At 40.2% G+C, this 19,314-nt stretch overlaps 1 protein-coding gene across 1 annotated transcript in view; it reads left to right on the forward strand.

Moving 5' to 3' along the window:
* AGBL1 (AGBL carboxypeptidase 1) overlaps positions 1-19,314 on the forward strand; it is a 252,491-nt gene that overhangs the window by 120,637 nt on the left and 112,540 nt on the right. The window contains exons 19-21 of the mRNA XM_072345926.1: positions 6,051-6,180; positions 10,517-10,648; positions 13,824-14,000. Coding sequence (XP_072202027.1) covers positions 6,051-6,180; positions 10,517-10,648; positions 13,824-14,000 — 439 coding nt within the window. The remainder of the gene's footprint in view (positions 1-6,050; positions 6,181-10,516; positions 10,649-13,823; positions 14,001-19,314) is intronic.

A 19,314-nucleotide genomic window follows, 5' to 3' on the forward strand; every position in this document is an offset into this window, starting at 1 on the left:
ATAGTACATATCATCATAACTTGCATTTTCCTCATAAATGACAGTGCAAAGTGTCACCAAGTGCAGGTGAATTTGTTCTCATATTTGATAGTTACTGTTGTTGCAGCTAAAATAGTAGAAATCTGATGAGCGTCCTTTCATGTGGAACTGAGGAGGTAGTTTAGCTGTGATAAGGCTGTTAACTCATCTTTTCAGTAGGTCATGTGAACTTCTTGTCTCATTTGATTATGACATTGACAATGTTAGCTGGGAGTGATGCAGGTCTCATTCTGTGTCTAACTGGTTTGTGACAAAGTGTGGTTTAATGAAATGTGTCCGCTGAGAGAAAAGGAACTCTCCTATCAGAGCTGAACAAGGACAGAGGCACAGTTACACCCACCAAAAGGAGAAAGCACAGACTACATCGTTTATCTTGGAAGGAAGAATTGTCCACTGTGAAAAAATCAGTCAGGTGTAGAAGGTGAAACTCTGAAGGCTCGTTATGCTAATTAGCATCAATGTTCTGATGTGGCTAGGCAAGAAGAAGCTGATGGAGTGATGCTTTAGAACACCATTTGCTCAAGAGGAAGTACAATGCATCGTGGATTCATTAATCTGTGCTGAAATGGAAAAGCCTTAGAGCAGCAGTGGTCTAAAGTGGTCAGGATCCTTCCAGTGGCCTTGTTCAGTTGGTTGGCAGCCAGATAGTATGAGTGTCATCTAGGAGATAAGCTATGATCAGTAGTGAATTGTTAGCTGCAGTAATGTGGATGGAAACTGCTTTGGTCATTGGTGCCTGTATATATGCCTTGCAGCTATTCACCTATATTTCACTGTGAACAAATGAAAATCTGGTAACTTCAAGCCCTGAACAAAGAAAGAACATTGCCCCCTTAGCTTCTTGCAGTAAATGGAGAAGGGATCACTTTTCTTCAGTGAAACCCCGTGGCTTGCCATGATGGGAAAGAAGTTTCACTATGAAATTAATAATGCAGCCCAGAGCACAGTAGGAAAATACCTTGCCCTCTTTTTCCCCATCTTTGATTCCAGCTCTAGAGTCCTGTAGTGCTTATCTGTATATTTATCTGCTATAAAATGAAATGGATTATATGAAGAGCTCTACAAAGAAGTACTCAGCACTTCAACATTTCTCTAATGCAATTAAGGTAGAAATTTCAGAAAATGGAAGACTGTTAGTTGCCATAAGCTAGTGTTTCATTGGATTGCACATGGTTTAAAGCCTCTAATATTTCTGTTGTTGTGGGGACTTCCTTTTTCTAGAATGACCGTAGACATTACAGGGCAATGCTGTAATGCAACGACTAGATGGCATTGGATGAGCATCTCCATGGAATAAACGTATGGTGAATGTAGTCAGTTCCAGCACATGGACTTCAGGCTGTAAAAAATAATTCTATTTCTCTCACATCTTCCTTTTAATTGTGAGGGAGGGCTTTGCTGGTTCTGCTGCTTCCTAACATCACTGCCTTGTTCTCTGAGAAGGTTAACAATCAAGAAAACTGAGGATTCCACCTGCCCTCCCCACATGTACTCACACCTCAGGTTGATCTGAGCTTTCTTAATTGCAAGACCAAAACACCTTAATGCAAATATTCCTCTTGCTTCCATCCTGGGTAGGCAGTAGTTATAGATAAGTCCAGCATGCTGTGTCTGTCTGAGGCTGCCACATGCTGTTCAACGGCATCCTGATGTTTACTTGTGCCTACTTTCCTTTATAGATATTCTTATCCTGTGCTGGTACTGCTGTCTGCTTTTAAGATGCACAGTGAATAGTGATGTTGCTCTCTACATATCAAACACAATGCATCCCTTTAGATTTCATAGTTCACTGTGCCCCAGGTGCTGTTATTATCAGTCCTGACATCATTCATTTGATATGATGGGCCCTGTCTTTCCATTTATCTGTAATGGACAGGAGATTTTGAATCATTTTATCTTCCAAGCACAGCAACATCTTTTCTTTAAAAAGTGACTTTCCTCTCTCTCCACTTCTTGCTTTCTTCCTGGTCTAATATCTTGTGCATTACATTTATTCCCCCCCCCCCCCCCCCATGTCTTTATTTCATATTTCCTTTTCCCTTTTGTTTTAGTGGTTTTTTTTTTTTTCGGTGTTTGTTTTCTTTTTTACCCTCTCCTCTCCGTGTGTTCCCTTTTCTTCTCTCTTTTTCCCCTCTCATTTTTCTCTCCATGCAGGGCATTGAACCAGTCTTACAGCAGCCAACTGAAGGGTTCTGTTGACCATATCAGCCTTGGGTTAGGACTAGTCGTGTCTCCCAGTCCAAAGACATTTCAGAATTCAGTAAAGTTGGAAGCTGAGGTGCTCGGGATCTTTTGCTTTGCTCTTAAGCCAAGCAGGCCTAAGGGTGAGAGAAAAAAAGAGGACAAATCTTCAGTAAACTTGATGTCAGACTTTGAGATACAAGATTAAAAGCAAGGTCTTATAATTGCAAACGGACTTAAAATATCATTCTGTTTTTAACTGAATAGGTCCATGCTTTAGCAACTTAACCTCTTTCTCATTAACTCCCTGTGAGGTGTCCCTGCTTTCAGAGCAAGGTCTAATGCTTCTCTTAGAAGTGCATTTACTGCCTGTGTATTCAGAAGAGAAAACTCAACCTCATCGTCATGACTGTGGTGTATCAACTTGAGATGTTAAGGATCTGGTTTTTGTAGAGCAGTTCTCCCATTTGCAGTTCACAATGACTATCTGCCTTTATACATCTTCAGAGGTGCGGCTTGTAGAGGTGCAGGAGTATTACTGATGATGTGTAGTGATATTTGAAACCAACAGTCAACAGATTCACCTGTGGTTGACTTTTCTTTGCTCACAGCCAGTCATAGGAGAGCTGAGCGTGTTGCATCAAATCTTTGCTTCAGGGTCTGGGCTTGAATACTTTCTGTTCATTTTCCAGGGCTGCATGGCACTAGTATATCTGAAAGACAGACAGCCCAAGTGTTTCTTTCTTCAGACAGCTGTGAGTGCTGAATGCCTTGCTGTGTATCACTGTGGCAGTGTTTTCTGGCTACGTACATTTTTAGAACACCTTAGTTATGCTTAGAGGGTCCTATTTTCTACCAGCTCCGTTGCTTTTCCTGAGTTATTCTAGAACTACTTACAGAAACGTTACAGCCCCAGAGCCTGCTTGGAGGAGAAGGTCAAAAGTGTTTGGTCTTGCTTGGTGGGAGAGACGTGTGATATTTGCACAAACTGCTTCAAATTGTGGAACTGATCCTTTCTACAGTAGCCCTAATGAATCGTATATCTCAAAGGTTGTGGCTGAATGTTTAATGGAGCCACTTCAGTTCTTATGTAGAACAAAGGAGGAAATAGTTTCCTTTTTTTTTTGTGCTCTGGTAGCCAAGCAGTACCCCAGGAGGTAGCTAACAGCTGTCCCACATGCTGACCCTCATTGAAGAACTGTTTAAAGGTAGAAAAGGAGGTAGAGCTATAACAGAAGTTCAATCCAAAGCATCAGACTTGTGAGCAAGAGAAATACAATTTGATTATGGGTAATCTGTTTAGAGATGGAGGTGGGGTTTTCTTTACTCTATTGGAATTCCTTGTGGCAAACATTTTCATCACTTGGTTTGAGCTTCTGGTATTCCCATCCAGGCTGTCACATAGTCTCACTAATGCTGCAAAGGAGAGAAGACATAAAGCACTTAAAGCAAATATAATAGCTTGGAACTACGTTGTGAGAAATGCCTTTGGTTTGAGAAGTGAATTTCATTAAATCCTGCCAAATGTAGAAAGCCAGTCTCAGCTTTCCAGTCCCTTTATTTGCTATCAACACTTGAGATCAGCTTAATATTTTACCTTCACCCTTGGATGCAGAGCATAACGGACAAAACCATTATCTGCGAATGTCATCGCTATTAGGAGAGGAAGAGAAGGAGGAAAGGAACAAGGGAACAGAGCTGATGGGGATCTCCAAAAATAAACAGCCTTTTACACTATGATTGGAGGGAGTGAGCGAGGTTGGAAAAATCAGTGCCTCATAATTAAATTAAAGTTCTGCATCTCCCTCAGAGCTATGGCTGTAGGCTGCCAGGCAGAGGGCTAATATCTAAAGGTCATTCAAATGAGCAAAGATACTAATCACTGGAGGACAAAACTGAACTTTGCCTCCCAGTTCTTGCCTGCTTGGTGAGATTTTACCTTCCTTCCGTTATAAATTTGCACGTGAATGTCATGGGGCAATTGAACTGTCATAGAGTCTCCTCTAGGAAGAGTCTCCTTTTTTATCAGAATGATTGAATTGGTAAATTGCAACATGGGCAGAGTGAAGACTGAGGAGCGAGGGTACTGTGACCTATGGACACAACAGCATGCTGCGTAGAAGATGTGCTTGTGAATCTGCACTACATTCCAGGCCACAGGCTGTAGCAGAACCAGACGCTACAATGAGAAACACTGCAATGCAACAGAGTTGATTAGTTTTTCTTGCCTTCTTTTCTAAGAGTACTTCTTCTTGTGTTCTGAAAGAAAAGTAATTTATATATACATACATATATTGATGAAGTGGCTTTTTGTTTGGTGACTTTTAGAATAGAGTTATACCTGCTGGAAGGAAACTCTGTATGCACACAAGTTCTTGGCAGTAATACACTTGTAAATCTCAGCTGAGCATCTGTTCTGCTGCAGGTCAGGAAAGGTGAGCCTGCAGGTAACTTTGCCTGAAGGGCTATTAAGAAACGTAACAGAAGTGGTCATGTTTTTACATAGAATATTTGGTAGAAGCACTCAGTGACTTCTCATGCTTTTGCTACTGATAACGTTTTCCAGCTTTCAGAATGAGCAATGTAGCAGCTGTGGGGTATGAAGAAAGAAGGGAATTTAGGTAACACTTGAACTAAAGTCAGAATGAGTCTTGTGATGTTGCCAGAAACCCCAAGATGGCATCAGAGACCTTGTTTTTCTCCATTAAAAACGTATGACATTTTTAGTGAATTTTATTGTTTCTTGGTTTTCCTTTCTTAACCAGTTCTCCATTGTATCTAGTATTTTTCCAAGTATTCCAGTCTTAAGACCTTTTTTTTTTTTTTTGCAAGCATTCTTTGCAAGGCGCACTGATAATGTCAAAGCTGCTGGATGCAATGCACCCCAGTTGCAATGCGAGATTCTATCTTCAGACCACCAGATTGTGTCCCCAGGAATACATCTGTGCTTATTCTGTGACTAGGAGGCTGGAACAGCAATGCTGGATGTAACTCTGTAGCTAGAAATTTGTCCAGTACTTACAATAATTAGGCTCTGCAGTGCACACAATCACTAATGAGGGAAATTAGTCAGATTCTGCAAAATTGTACAACGATGTGCTGCTCCTTACAATCAAATATCCTGCAGATTTTTTCACTGATCACTGAGTCAGGAGCAGAATATTTTCAATCCAACTAATGAAAACACTTTCTCAGTGCAAATCTAGGATCCTTATTTAGCTTTTTATCCAGTCTTTGCAGTGAATCTAGGTAATTGTTCCACATAATGATGTAGCATGCATCAAGATCTTCTTGATGTGCTTCAGATAGCTACATTTCTCATGAGCGGAGGAGCTTAAATGAGATATCCAGCTCATCTCATTTAAGTGCATACATATTTCAGGCTGGTCGAAGAGATTCAAGCACCTGTCTTCAATTAGAATGAGTAGGAGTTGGATGTACTTATTTGCTGTGGAGGTTTTGAGAAGCCTTTGCTGTGCACGTAAGCTGGGTGAGTTTTGTAGATAGCGCAGAATTTAGAGCGTTTCCGAAGGTAATTTTGTTTGTAAGTAGTCCTGATTGTGTATGTACTTAAGTAAAGGAAAATCTGCATTTATTTTCAGGGCTGTAACGGTGTGATTTCTGGAAGGAAAGGGGATGATGAAATCTGCATGCAGTACGCACCTCTGAAACGTACCGACTGTTGATTCATTCCAAACCAATGTTAAAAGTCTTTGATCTGTGTTTTAATTGGCGTTCCCCATCTTTGTGCCAGGTCTTGCCAGAATCAGGAACTCTGTGGAATCAACTTTTGTTTCGGGGGTTTGTGATGTGTTTCTTTGTGATTTCAGCCACCGGTGTTCCTTGAGTGGAGATGATCTGAACAGACAATGGCTGACACCCAGTTCTCAGCTCCATCCAACAATTTACCACACCAAAGGTCTTCTGTATTATCTGCGCAGCATCGACCGGGCCCCTGTGGTGAGTAACTCCCGGTATCTTCTGTGGGTTATTGTGTGCAGATTGCTTATTGCAGTTGTGTCAACAGCTTTGTTTTATGGCTAGAGAGATGGGGAAAGCGTCCTATGCTGTTATACTCTCATTGTTGTGGAGGGTTTTTGAAAGTCTTGGGTTGTCTACTAAATCTTCTAACCAACTCCAAACTTCAGAGTCTTCACGCACCTGCAGAGTGAATACGAATTCCTTAAAGCTCCTTAGTGTCCTCAAAGTACTTCAGCTAAGGTAGATATTGTTAGTAGGTTATTGTTATCTTTCTGGCAATGACAGGAGAAATTATGTGGAGACAATAGTCTGAATGGATCATGCAAAAGCCCAAGCTGGAGCAATCTGTGCAATCAAAGAAACACACGTTTTTTTTCAAAATGGTTGAACTTTTCTGCTGCTTCAATGAGAAGAAAATGACTTTTTGGGGGAACTACTGTTCATGAGGGATGATACTACTGGGATATGTCAGTTTCAGATGTTGATAAACAGAATAGAAGTGGATGGACTGGAAAGTTGGCTTCTTATAGCCCCAGTTAGGCAGGAAATGTCCTAAGATGCACTGTTCCCTCTGGTCTTGATGAGAAAATCCTCAGGCAAGGTGAAAATGTGAGTTTCTTTAAGTGAATATTTGTGGAAATACTCTATTTTTGGCCTAAGTGACAGCCCTGACGTCCAGCTCTGCACTCCAAGGAATCTACTGCAAGTTCAACTTGCAGTCGAGAGTTTACTCCACCTACATTTTCTTTGGGTTTTGAGCTACATCTGATCAGTTTTGTTTTATCGTGCTAATCTTACTGGGCCTTTTTTATTTAAATTTATCATAACCATCCCTGTCACATCCAGATGCATGAAGTTGAACATGCGCCCAGTGGAAGTTCTCATCTTGCTGAGTGAAGTAAGACTATTGATCGTATCATGTCTCTCACTCACAGGCAGTATGTCAGACGTGGTAAACTGATTTTTTCTTTGCCTTTGAAGAGTACATTGATTTTGGTTTATACGTGCTCACAAATGTCTTTTCCCTGCTCCAGAAGAAGCTGGATTTCTTCTGCCCTGCACTCACTGCCAAGATGCCATAAAGCCAACCTCACTGATAGCCAAATGATTTCTGTGGAGTGAATTAGTTTAATTTATCTTGGGAATGCGCAAGCAGTTTCTTCAAAGGAAAGAAAAGCTGCTTGAAAGAGAAAAGGAAGTAACTTTAAAGTGAGCAGCCTTTCAAACCAAACTCATTTTAATTGGTAACTTCAGCCATAGAAAACAGCCATCTAAGTGCTTTATTTATTTATTTATTTATTTACTTATTTTTGCTTCTCTTGTTGGTTTTGGAAACTCTAGTAAAAGAAGGGGCTGGATGCACTGTGGTATTGCAACTCTCCACTTGGTGGAAACTTGGTGGTTTCTTTTCAACTGAGAGCAGTGGGAGTGTGAGAGAGCTAAGCTTAGGAGCAGCTGGGACCGAAGGGGAAAGAGATGTTGCTTTTTCCCCTTGAGCATTTGTGGTGAGGAAATGGACAGTTTGTGAGTTACAGTTGACAATGCACTTCCAGTATGCAACAGGAAAAGTGCAGCTCATACAGAAGGATCAAGCTGCAGCAAAGAGCAAGTTACTTTTGGAGGGGACAGGAAGAAGCTCCTAGGGACCAGGAGACACAAAGTGGTGTTTGCTTTCTAAGGTATTCTATCAAGGTTGGAAACAGATCCGACTGCAAGTACGTAGCTTTTTGTGAGCACAACATCCTAGATGTGTCTACCTCAGCAGTCTGAGATTGGGTCCTCTCACAATGCTACTAAGGCAAAATGGAGATTTTTGAAGAAATAAAGAATTTTGAAAATGCTCTTTTTGCCAACACAGTTTTTCGCACCCATTTTCTATTTTGCTTTTCCTTTGTTTTAAAAGCTTCCTGATTCTGTGAGTCATGAGGGGGATTGTTTTTGAGTTTGAAAGCAGTCCTTACCTTTGTGGTGCTCAGTGCTGGCACATAACTTTAAATAGATAAAAATTTGCATGTGTATCTTGAGTCATACCCCAGTGAACACCAGACTTGGAATTTGACTGTGTGTTGGTGTCGCAGCTGTACAAGGATAGAGTAGAGAGAAAAAAGGGTGGGTAGGTCCCAATTTTGCCTTGTGGTTGCCCAGACATAACCCAAGAAAAGTTCTGCATTGGGTGCTGCAACTACAAAATACAGTTTTGTCTTGGCTGAACGGTGAGGCTTGAGCTACTCTGTAGCATAAAAATAGAGCAGAAGAATGTATTGTAAAAAACAAACAAACAACAAAATGATTAGTCATAAACATTGAGAATAACTGCAGTATTCAGTAAAATTAATTAAAATGTAGGTCTATGCGATACACAAATGGAATGGAAACATTTCCAGTAGTGTTGACTTCTCTGCCGTGGAGGTGGGTGGCAGTCATGGTTTCATCCCATGGCATGAAATAGTGGTGTTACAGAGCCTGGCTTTTATAATGCTTTACTAATATGGAAGGCTTTTTCCAGACTTGTCACTTAAGGATTCACTCTTGAGATACAGAATTATGGACCTCCTACTTATCAGGCAGCACAGTTATCTGAGCAGCTGATCATCCCTGTGTGGTTTCCAATAAGTAATCTTTTAGGTAATAATATATGCATCTTGCATGTTAGTAATTCTGTAAATTGGCAGGTAATTGATACCCGGTTGAGCTGGGATCTCTGCCTCAAAATAGAACCACAGCTATAAAATCATCTTTGATATTCATAAGAGTAAATTCTAGGTGGTACCTGTGGTTAAACTAATCTATGACTGTATTGCTGGAGGCATAGATGGAACGCTAACTGGAAGAATGCCTGTCATTAAAAAAAACAATAAATGCAGCTGTTTAGGAGGGGGCTTTATGGGATAATTCCCTGTACTTCAGGCAGTTACTCGAAGTGCAGGGCTGCATAAGCCCCATGTGTTGGACTGGGTGATCCTTTTGCAGGTCCCATCCAACTCAAGATGTTCTGTGGCTATAGCAGTCCGGTTAGCTAGGACTTGTGGGATGAATCTGTGAGTGTCTTAGCATCTGCAGTCAATGTGCAGCTTGTCGGGGCAGCTGGAGGAATTTAAATGCTCAGTTCCTTAGATAATTAAACTTCCTGGCTGGCTGCAGCTAAACTTAGTTACTGTATAACTAGCAAATAAGCATACTAGGGTAAAACTTGCCTTAACAGTTGGTGGAAGAAGTTGATCTATTCCATCTGTTTCTCTCCTCCTCTCTATGTTTATATAAGAATACGTATTTTTCTCCCTCATCTTTTTAATTGATCCACAGTGCTTCCCTACCTTTTGACACCTGTCCCTTTGTCTCTGATAGATGCCTCAGAAAACTACTTAAATGATATCATGATGTTCCTTTCTAATCGGCACTGAATATTGCTTTAAAACAAACCGATTCCTTCTCTTTAGAAATCCTTGTCTTTTCACTGACAGATTTCTGATTTTTTCTGATAAAGACATGGAGAATATATGTAACAGCAGTGTCTGTATTGACTCCATATTCCAGAGGGCAGTGAGATTGATTATTATTTAACACTTGGGTCAATATTTTCCTCTTGGGTCATTAAATCGTGATTTTCATTTTTATCGGAGTTGATATGTGCCTATGGAAGCAATCAAAACTTCCATTAAAACCTGGAATGTACCTTGTATCTAGTTTATATGATAGCTGACATGAGAGATGGGTTAAACAGATACATTAGGTAGCATGGAATCAGATTATTTGTCACAAAGATCATGTCTTGTGCTTCATGTCCAGGAATTCATGTAAGGATCTGACCACATACGATACATTTTTACACAATTGCACAATTACATTTTCCTAAACATTGTGTAGCACAGTTTTTGCGTTTAAAGAAGCCAAGGTGATTAATTGCTGGCAAAAGGTGCAGTTTTTAAATCTCCTGAGGCTAATGCTAGAGTTGAGAAGTCAGAGGAGCCCGACAAATTGCTCCGTTGTATCATAAGTTACCATGAACTCTCAGGTTCCTGGGTTGGAATGGAATCTTGCACAGGTGTCATGTTTATTTCTGCTGTGGACAGAAATGCACTGGTGCTGACACTGGATTCTTGAGATCATGTCAGTTCCAATAGCTAAAGCGAGGTACAGCTAACTAACGAAGTTTGACACTGATTATAGGCTTGGCCCAGAGCTCTGCTTTGAATCTGTCTGAAGAGCACGGAAAAAAGTGTAATTCCTCACATATAATCCTCTAGTGTTTATAGTGTCTGTTGTGAAGAACCACAACACTTCAGTTTTTTAAGATTTTGCCTTTCTTTCTCCCTAGGTATTCTGTGACTACCATGGACACTCCCAGAAAAAGAATGTGTTCCTCTATGGTTGTAGCATCAAGGAGACCTTGTGGCAAGCAGGCTGCGTGGTTGACACAGCAGTTATCACAGAAGATGTTGGCTACAGGGTAGGTCTGCTTTGTTCCTTTCTGCAGTTGCTGTCATGCATGTGCACCTACATCCCTCATTAAGATGAGGTCAGATCACAAGTTCTGTTGGTAGGTTCAGACTTCTCTTGCGCCAGAGGAGCAAAGATCCAGAAAAGTTTAAATAATTCCTACTTACTATCTTCATGCATTAGATATCTGCAAGAATATTGTCAATAGGTGGATCTCTAATTCATTTTATTAAGATGCTCTTTTATTGTCACTGCCACTGACTAATAGAAATGTTGTATTTTTGTGTTTTATAAGTTCCAAGTATACATGTGCTTCTCTCACCCTCAACTCATGAGAAGTCCCCGTGGAAACACTTGTTTCACAAGGAAAAGCAGGAACAGTGCTTACAGTCAGAACATCACTTGTTGTGTTTGAATTCAGAGGGCTCGAAAAGGCTGAGGATAGTTCACTGTTACACAAACAGAATTCAAATGCTGCTTTCAGCATCTGGTGCCTGTCTTGAATCTGCAATGAAGAAACCAAGAGCAAGCCTCTAAGGGTGTCCAAGAATCTGCAGTGGCCTTGATGAAAGGTTTTGTGATTAGAGTTCTCCCTTTCGCAAAATATGGGAAGTTTCTTTCCTTCCTCCCATGAGTAACTGGGGATGATCCTGGCCTCCATGATGTATTTGCTTCCCAAAAACATGAGCAAAATACCTCAAGAAAATTGTGATTTTTGATCAGCCTTTGCTGTAGACCCTGACTGGGAGAAAGAGGCATTGTTACTTCCTAATACTTGGCCTCAGATGACATGCATAGCTTTGGCATAGCAAAACTTCAGGACTTCTCCTTTTAATCGCCATTCCAGGCCCCTTTGACAGTAATCTCTGAAGGGACATCAGTAAAGATTCCTAATTCCATTCTGATTAAATGGGAATGGAGGTTTATGGACAGGGTCCTACATGAGGGGCAGCACCCCTGTTGCTGTGCATGCTAAATCCAGCTGTAAGAGAGACAGGGAGTGCGGTTAAAGTAATGTGCTGTCATAAAAGAATCCTTCGAAAAGATGCATTTTCACCCTCCCAAAAATACAATTGAAAGATAATTAATGAGAAAAGCAGAGAGGAAAGAACTATTAGTGTGAAATCCAGTGAAAGCTGGTAAAATGAAAGGAATATTAAATTCAGATTTGATAATGCTTCTAAATGAGTCCTGACTACAGAGACATTACTGTTACCTGCCAGCGTTTTTATTTAATCAAATATAGAAGACTGATTATGCATATAATTTCAATTGTTTTTAAAAACTAAACTGGATTAGAGATCTGATTATGGTACTTCATAGTATATATTTACAAAAATCTGTGTGCTGTTTCAGATAAGGACAGAACGAAAACTATCTGGACTTTCACACACAGTTTAGCTGGATCTCATGATTGTGTTCAGGATTATAATTGTTTGGGTGACTGTGCTGTATTTTTAACCCAGCTCCAGGAAAACCTGGAAGTGTTGCTCAGAATCATAATATTTTGCAGCAAATTGTACTTTGAGGGCAATTCAGAAGCAGTGAATGTTTAGTCCAGAGCAAGCAATCAATTTTAAAGATTCCTCTGTTTGGTATTCTCCCAGGACAAGGAATGCTGTAGCTCTTAATAGCACACTGCAGATCTTGACTGAAGAGTTAGGCTCATGCTGGTCTCAGGTTTGAAATGTAATCTCTCACTTTGTTCCAGTTTTCTGAGTTTCATGAGTTTTTTTTTCAGCTGATGAATGGACCTTATAGATCTATATGTCTGTACCTTACGGAACTGGTAGGGTCCATTCATAACTATAGATGGGATATACTGAAAATAGCATTTACTTTTTTATTACAGAGTTATGTATGATTAAGATGTTGGCAGTGGATGTTGCAGAATAGTTTAGGCCAAGGATTTTATCTTTCGCATCAGTCATGCTTTAAGAGAAGACCAGCTATTAAATGTTATTTTCTCAATTTTGATGAAACCAAGCAGTCCTGTACAGAACTGTGACGTAAAGCTCAACAGAGTGGAACTAGAATTGCTTAGAATCAGTCAGTTTCACTGATTGTTATTGGAAAGTGAAATTAGCTGTTTGGCTTTCACTGCCCAAACTGAATGAATTTTGAGGGTCAATGCCATTAGTAATGAGCAGAAATTCCTTCTGTATGATTCCGTTCCATTCAGAAGTAAAGAAAGCTGTCATCAAAGAAATAATGAATGTTCTTATTTTACTTGCTCTTCACTAGATGGACCAGATGGTCTTTGGGCATATACTGGGATGCAAGCACAAAGATTTATACACACATATGTGCTTTTGTATGTAAAGGCCCAATTTCTACACTGAGCACACCTAGTGTTAAGCTATCTAGTATGTTTTTACAGGTAGCATGTAGAAGTGTTGCATCCACACTGATAGAAATATTTGATAGCGCTGTGTATTAGCAGTGTTTATAGGCTGCTGTTGAGAGAAATGATTTCTAGAATAAGAAAATCACTCAGAGCTAAGAGGTAATTTTACTGAATTTTCATATTTACTCTTTATTGTCGTTTTCTATACCGAGTGTATTCAATGTACTATTTGATCCCAGATGAGAATAGTTTGGTTTATTTCACAATGCAAGATAGTTAAATGTTAAGCTCTATTTTCCTATAATTATCTGTGACCTTCAGTGGGATTACGCATTCTCTTTCTCTGCTGTGTGCTGTGTTCAAACAAAATTCCTCCTATAGCAGAATCCCTTGTCAAATTGTGAGGAGGAGCTGGAAAGGAGAGAATGGAAACATTGTGTGCTGAGCTATGACTGCAACCCTCTAGGCAGAACAGGAAAATGTAGTTAATGTTGAAGCAGCTTAAAAAATAAAGCTTCATAAGTGACTTCAGCAGTCTAAAACTATAGGATGTGCAAAGACATCATTTTGGATGGGATGTGCCAAATGTACTTCTAGCGTTTTTGTCTGTGACTGGGGACAAAAAACCAAACGCAACAAAACATTAGAATATGAAGATTTCACATGGGATAAAGATGAGTCCAGTTTGGCACTAGCTGGAACTGTCACAGTGACAGTTTCTACAGCTAGCTTTGGTGATACGCACTTTAAAAAGCATAGGCCTCTTTGTAAATGTTTGTGATACAAATGCATGTACATCTGTTTGATTCGTTTTCTCATTGCTGATACTTTCTTACAGACTCTTCCTAAAATCCTGGACAAAGTGGCCCCTGCATTTGTCATGAACAGCTGCAGCTTCCTTGTAGAAAAGTCCCGCGAGTCAACAGCCCGGGTGGTGGTATGGCAGGAAATGGGTGTGCTGAGGAGCTACACCATGGAGAGCACGTACTGCGGCTGCAGCCATGGTCTCTATAAAGTGAGTACATCTTCCAAAGAACTACGTGCCACGCTCCCTTCTAATGTGTGTCTCATGAGCTTGGGAGAATAAAGAGAGAGTGCTGTTTGTGTGCTGTTTGGTATTGCCAACTTCCTTCTACAATATGAGTGTAGCCATTCTTCTGAGTTTCTTCTCAGTTAAATCCTTCCACGATCCTTCACTTCTAATCTTCCATGCCAAGGAAGTAGATCCTTGCTTTGAGGTTTCATTTGACAGTGAAATAAAAAGAAATTCCAGTCTAATGCCAAAAACACTGAGCTGAATGAAGGAGCGTTTTTGAGATGATACAGACTGTGTCCTTCTAATGGTACTCACAGTAGATCTGAGTAATTAACATGAATATTAGGAGTCGTACACTTTCTGTTGCAGTCTATCTGGGCGTTTGCTTGGCTAAACTTAAGAGTCTGCACTGCGAATTCTGCACTTGGAGTTTGTTACTGACAGCCAAAGGTAGCTCATCTATGAGCTGAAGCCACAGCTTTAACTGTTGTATGGGAGATTGGTAATCACAGCCTGAACCTCTGATTAATCAGCTGAGGCAAGTGTGGGGTCAGCTGTGGGAGCACAGGTGAGAGTGATGTAGCTGTGCTCCCGGAAGGGGTGGAGCTCGACTCCATCCCCTCTGAGACCTCATTTAAGGGCTGACTCCCACTGAGGCACCATCTCTTGGAGATTGCTCACCAGTGAGGACTGCCCCAGCTTCTTCAGCCAAGGCACCACCACTGGTGAGTTTCCCTTTACTTATTCCTTCTGTACATTTGCTGCCATCTGTATATTAACAACCAATACAACTGTGAACTAAATTGAGCTAAGTTTCATACCAAATGATGTTCCAGATGCTGTGGGAAGGACTGTACTTGTGATGAGTGCATCAGAGACAGGAACCTCTTGGCACTTTTTAAGTACACAGTTTGAACTCTGGTAATTGTATTTAGCTGTTCATAATTCTTCGCTTACTCAAATGGCGAATTCTTTTTGTTCCATTCCCAAACCTGTTGCTTTCATGGAAGGGATTCTGTGCTCCACCTTATTTCTCCCACTAGGGAGCAATCCTCATCTATACAGCATTAATATGTGGTTAAGGATCCGAAAAGACCCTTAAGGAAAAAGCCATTATTACAAATAACAATTAATAAGACATTCAAATTATTCTTTGCAAGCTCTATGTTAATCCTTTAACATTCCATAGAATGTAGCCAGCAAGTACTCAACTGCTGTTTTAACAGTGCTCTACTATACTCACATCATTTCTTAGATAGAAAAGGCAGAAGAAATATCTGAAGATGGTTTAAAGAAAGAGAATATAACTGCCCTGAGCATTACAACTAGTGCTCCCTACTCTGAGAAGTGCTAATGGGTTTTCAATAGCCACCACAGGTTGTGGTGGGGTTTTAAATTTCCTTTAGACAGTGGGGAGAAATTCTACCTTGACTAACATCAGTGGCAAAACTCCTAGTGATCTCCATGGAGAATTTAACTCATATCCTAGATAATCAGAGTAACATCTAAAAGCAGTTGGACATCAGGTTAATATCAGTGTCTAATGATTTGTTCTCTACTTCCTTCAGTATCTTCAACCCAAATTTGCATGAGTTGTGCCAGCAGATCTAAAATGTTTTATGTAGCATTCTCCCAAGTGCGACACCACTTAGTAAGCTGGTGGTCAGGCTTCTAATGGTGTTGATAGCAGTTCTGGATCCTGGTCTTTGACTTTCTTCCTGCTTGAAAATGGTGAATGTAGCTGCTTTGCTGACTGTAAACTGAGATACAAACTTCTTGTGCTTGAAGTTGCACGTATCTGATATGGAATTTGCAAAGGATTTAGGAAAAAACAGTAAAACTTTATAGAGACTGCAAGAGGCTTAAATATTAAATGCATGGGGCTGTCAGGTGAGCCCCCTCTCACCACAGAGCAATGTTGTAGGAGGGCTGAGTTAAACCGAAAGGTAGCCTGTCTGATGGAGAGTCCCAGAAAAGAAGTTCTTAAAGTTTTTTGGCTGCATGGTGTGTTGCATATCTTGGATAGAAATGTGACTTCCATTTCTAAAGCAGTTTTGTGAGTGAAAAATAAGGCATGAATTTGTTACTAGTGATATGTAAATGAGAAACAGTTGTGACCCCAGCCTCGATTAAAAGTCATTTGATTTCAAATGGGTATAGGGGAGGGCAGAAATGAGAGCAAAAGAAAAGATGACTTGTCTCTGTTGAATCTCCCTGTCTGTGTGATCAATGGAAATGCAATAAGCCATCTACCCTTAAGGAAGAGAAACATAAAACTAAAGAAACTATTGATCTTATCTAAGGTTTTATTCAACATAAGAAAGAAGAAAAGAAGGGGAAAAAAATCCAGACTCTCTTTGATTTTTGTCTGGATTGTCCAATTGAGTCTTAGAACAGCAGCGTCTACATTTGAAAGCTGCCTAAAACAAAGCAGTCCATTTCAACAAGGAATTCTCCTTCCTACTTCTACCAGTTTACAATCTCACAATCAAAACAAAAAGTAATCAGAAACTGCCTATCATTTCTCTCCCAGTGTGAATGCAGTCTGTATTACTCCCTCACTGGACCTGTTACCCTCCAGGTTTTTATTACTGTCCTCCTTTTGCAGGATGTTGAGCCATCTTGTCTTATTTGATTTGTAGAATACTGAATATAAGGCTGTGCCATAGAAAGCTCTATTCAGTACAATCGGGAGCAAATATTGGCCCAAAAGAATCAAATCTGCACTGACACATATGTATATTCTCTTAAGATTCTTCTGTGTGATTCATTTTTAAACTTGCATATCTCTTTGTTTTACCATATCCTACACTTTACTCTTCTTGATTCTTGGCCGACTAGCTAAGACCCTGTAGTAACGTACTGCACTGGGCTGTTTGGTTTACTAACTGTATTCACCATCCTACTAGTTGATGTATTTTGTGCCATGTATACACTTGCGTTCCAAAGCAGATATATTAGCAACATGGCAAATCTCAAAACTCAGCTCCATGTTCTCTCAGTACATGTGGTGTTGGAAGGGCATTTTCCTTGACATGTTGTGCCTGGTAGAGGAGATGAAGTACTGATGTAAATAGACTTCAGCTTCTTGCTTCAAAGGGATACGCGCAACAAGGAGTAACAAATGAGTTTTTAAATTATTCCAGATATCTTGACAGTACCCTTTGAAGGAGATTTTACTGGTGACGTGGATCCCTTTTTGAAGAAAGTCTTTGGGAGAGTCAAGAGAAAAAAATAATTCTGTCCAGTCTAATGCTTCTGTGTTAGGGGAATTGAATGCCCCAACTTCTATCACCAGGCTCGATGAGAGGGAAAAGCCATCCATTTGCAGAGATGTTGGACTCAGGGAGAGCAGCACCGAGCAGAGTGGCCATATGTTCATAAGAAATTGTTGACAGTTGTTCAAAACACCTTTGTTGAAATGAGGATTTGGGGAATTTCAGGAGCGCTCTTCCACAGAACCCATCTTCATGTTGGAAAAGTTTTTCTTCTTTTGAGTCCAACTACTCAGCTCACTGAACTAGTAAAGTAAGCCAGAGGTGATGAATACCAAACGAAGCTTGAGGAAAAACTGTTGATGTTTTGTTTGCTTGTTGGTTGGTTTGATTTGGTTTTGCTTGTGTTCTCTCTAGTCATTTACAGTAGGAGAAAGTAGAGGTAAAACTGTGCCTGGTGAAACAGCAGCAATTGGCAGGTGGAGCCTGGCCAGAGTAACCGGCAAAAGTCATGGCCTCTCTAACTGCTAGAAGCCCCCATCTCTACAAAACTCACCCCAGATAAATTGTGAGAGTAAATATCCCTGAAGGTTCTGTGAGCCATCTTCGTGTGAGTGAGGATGTGACATTAGTCATGTAACATGTGTTCCACAAATCATGTGCCATCTTGCTGAAGTCTGCCTTGTTCCGTTTAGTAGGTTAAGAAATTGCTTCTTTTTTTTTTTAATGCTGTACTGGCATAAAACCAAGATAACTTCCTTGTTAGATCAGAGCCAATAGTTTGTATTTCAGAGATGGAAGTACCTAAATGCTGAGGGATAAAAGGACGGAGCTGCTGATAAACGGGTAGCAGAACTGGATGAAAAACTCTGCATCCTGGCCCCTTATACAGTAACTGCAGAGATGAGAGTCTAATAAATGGGAAGAGCTGCCATTATCCATCCCCTGTAACCTGGCTAGCATTTACTGAATTATTTTATACAAGTAATGAACCAGGGAATTGCTATGAAAGTGTGGCAGAAATAAAGCAGTATGCCAAGATGAAAGCCTTTTCTCTTGCTACTCTTTCAGAGGTGGACTGCTCTGGTTTGACCCATTTCTGTCCAAAGTAACCAAATTGTTACTAATACATCATTTGTCCCTGAAATTGCAGCGCTATTTCTTTATAGTTATCTATAGGCAATGAAAGATTTTCTTTATCTTCCTTATTATTGCATATCACATACTATATTTCTGAGGAATTTTTATGTATGCCTTATTCGTAAGCAGTTTATTACAGTCGATAGTCAGAAATTGGGTTGTTTTGAGGGAGTTTGCAGTCACGTAACATTGCTTGTCTATGCCAGTAAGATGTATATCATTCTGGTAATTGGACGCCGAGTGCTCAAACTTGCAAATAATTTTAATTTGGACTCATGCCAGTATTCAGACACCAACAGAAATGGTTGCAGCAATGTTCTTGCCACTGAGCATATTTGATAAGTACTTGCAGAAGGGAAATGAAAAGAGACGGGGTTTATTCTGGGCTTTCTGATGAGCATTCCAGTAAACTGTTTACATCATCTTTGAAATCTGAGGCTTTTCCTATTTCTGGTTTCCATTGTCTCCCACGTTTTACACTTTTCCTAAGTATGAGGACGTTTCACAAGCATCCAGAAGTTTCTATCCAAAAAATCAGATCTGAAATGTGCATTTAGCGAACCCTCTGAGGCCTGGGCACGTCGTTCAAAAGCAGATGCTGAGAAATACAGAAGAATGGGGTTTTTTTTCTTCATAGTTCTGCTTCCAGTTCTGGTCCAAAGCGATTCAAATTGGAAGCAGCTGTAATTGTAAGAGAAGTATAGGAGAAAAACAAATAGTTATCTTGTAGTAATCTAAGGAGTAAAGAATTAAATTAAGGTTTTCTGCTCGTTATGTTTTCTTTAGTTGTTGCCCATTGCAAAAGTTTGCATCCTTTTGTTCGTATTTTCCTGCTCCTTTTGTGTCCACCAATCCTTTTCAGTAAATTGTGATTCACTTTTCAAGATATTCTAGTGGTACCTTTTAGTCTTGACGATTTCACTTAACGCAACGATGTA

The sequence above is a fragment of the Excalfactoria chinensis genome, chromosome 10 (assembly GCF_039878825.1).
Source record: "Excalfactoria chinensis isolate bCotChi1 chromosome 10, bCotChi1.hap2, whole genome shotgun sequence".
In the NCBI taxonomy this organism is placed as follows: Eukaryota; Metazoa; Chordata; class Aves; order Galliformes; family Phasianidae; genus Excalfactoria; species Excalfactoria chinensis.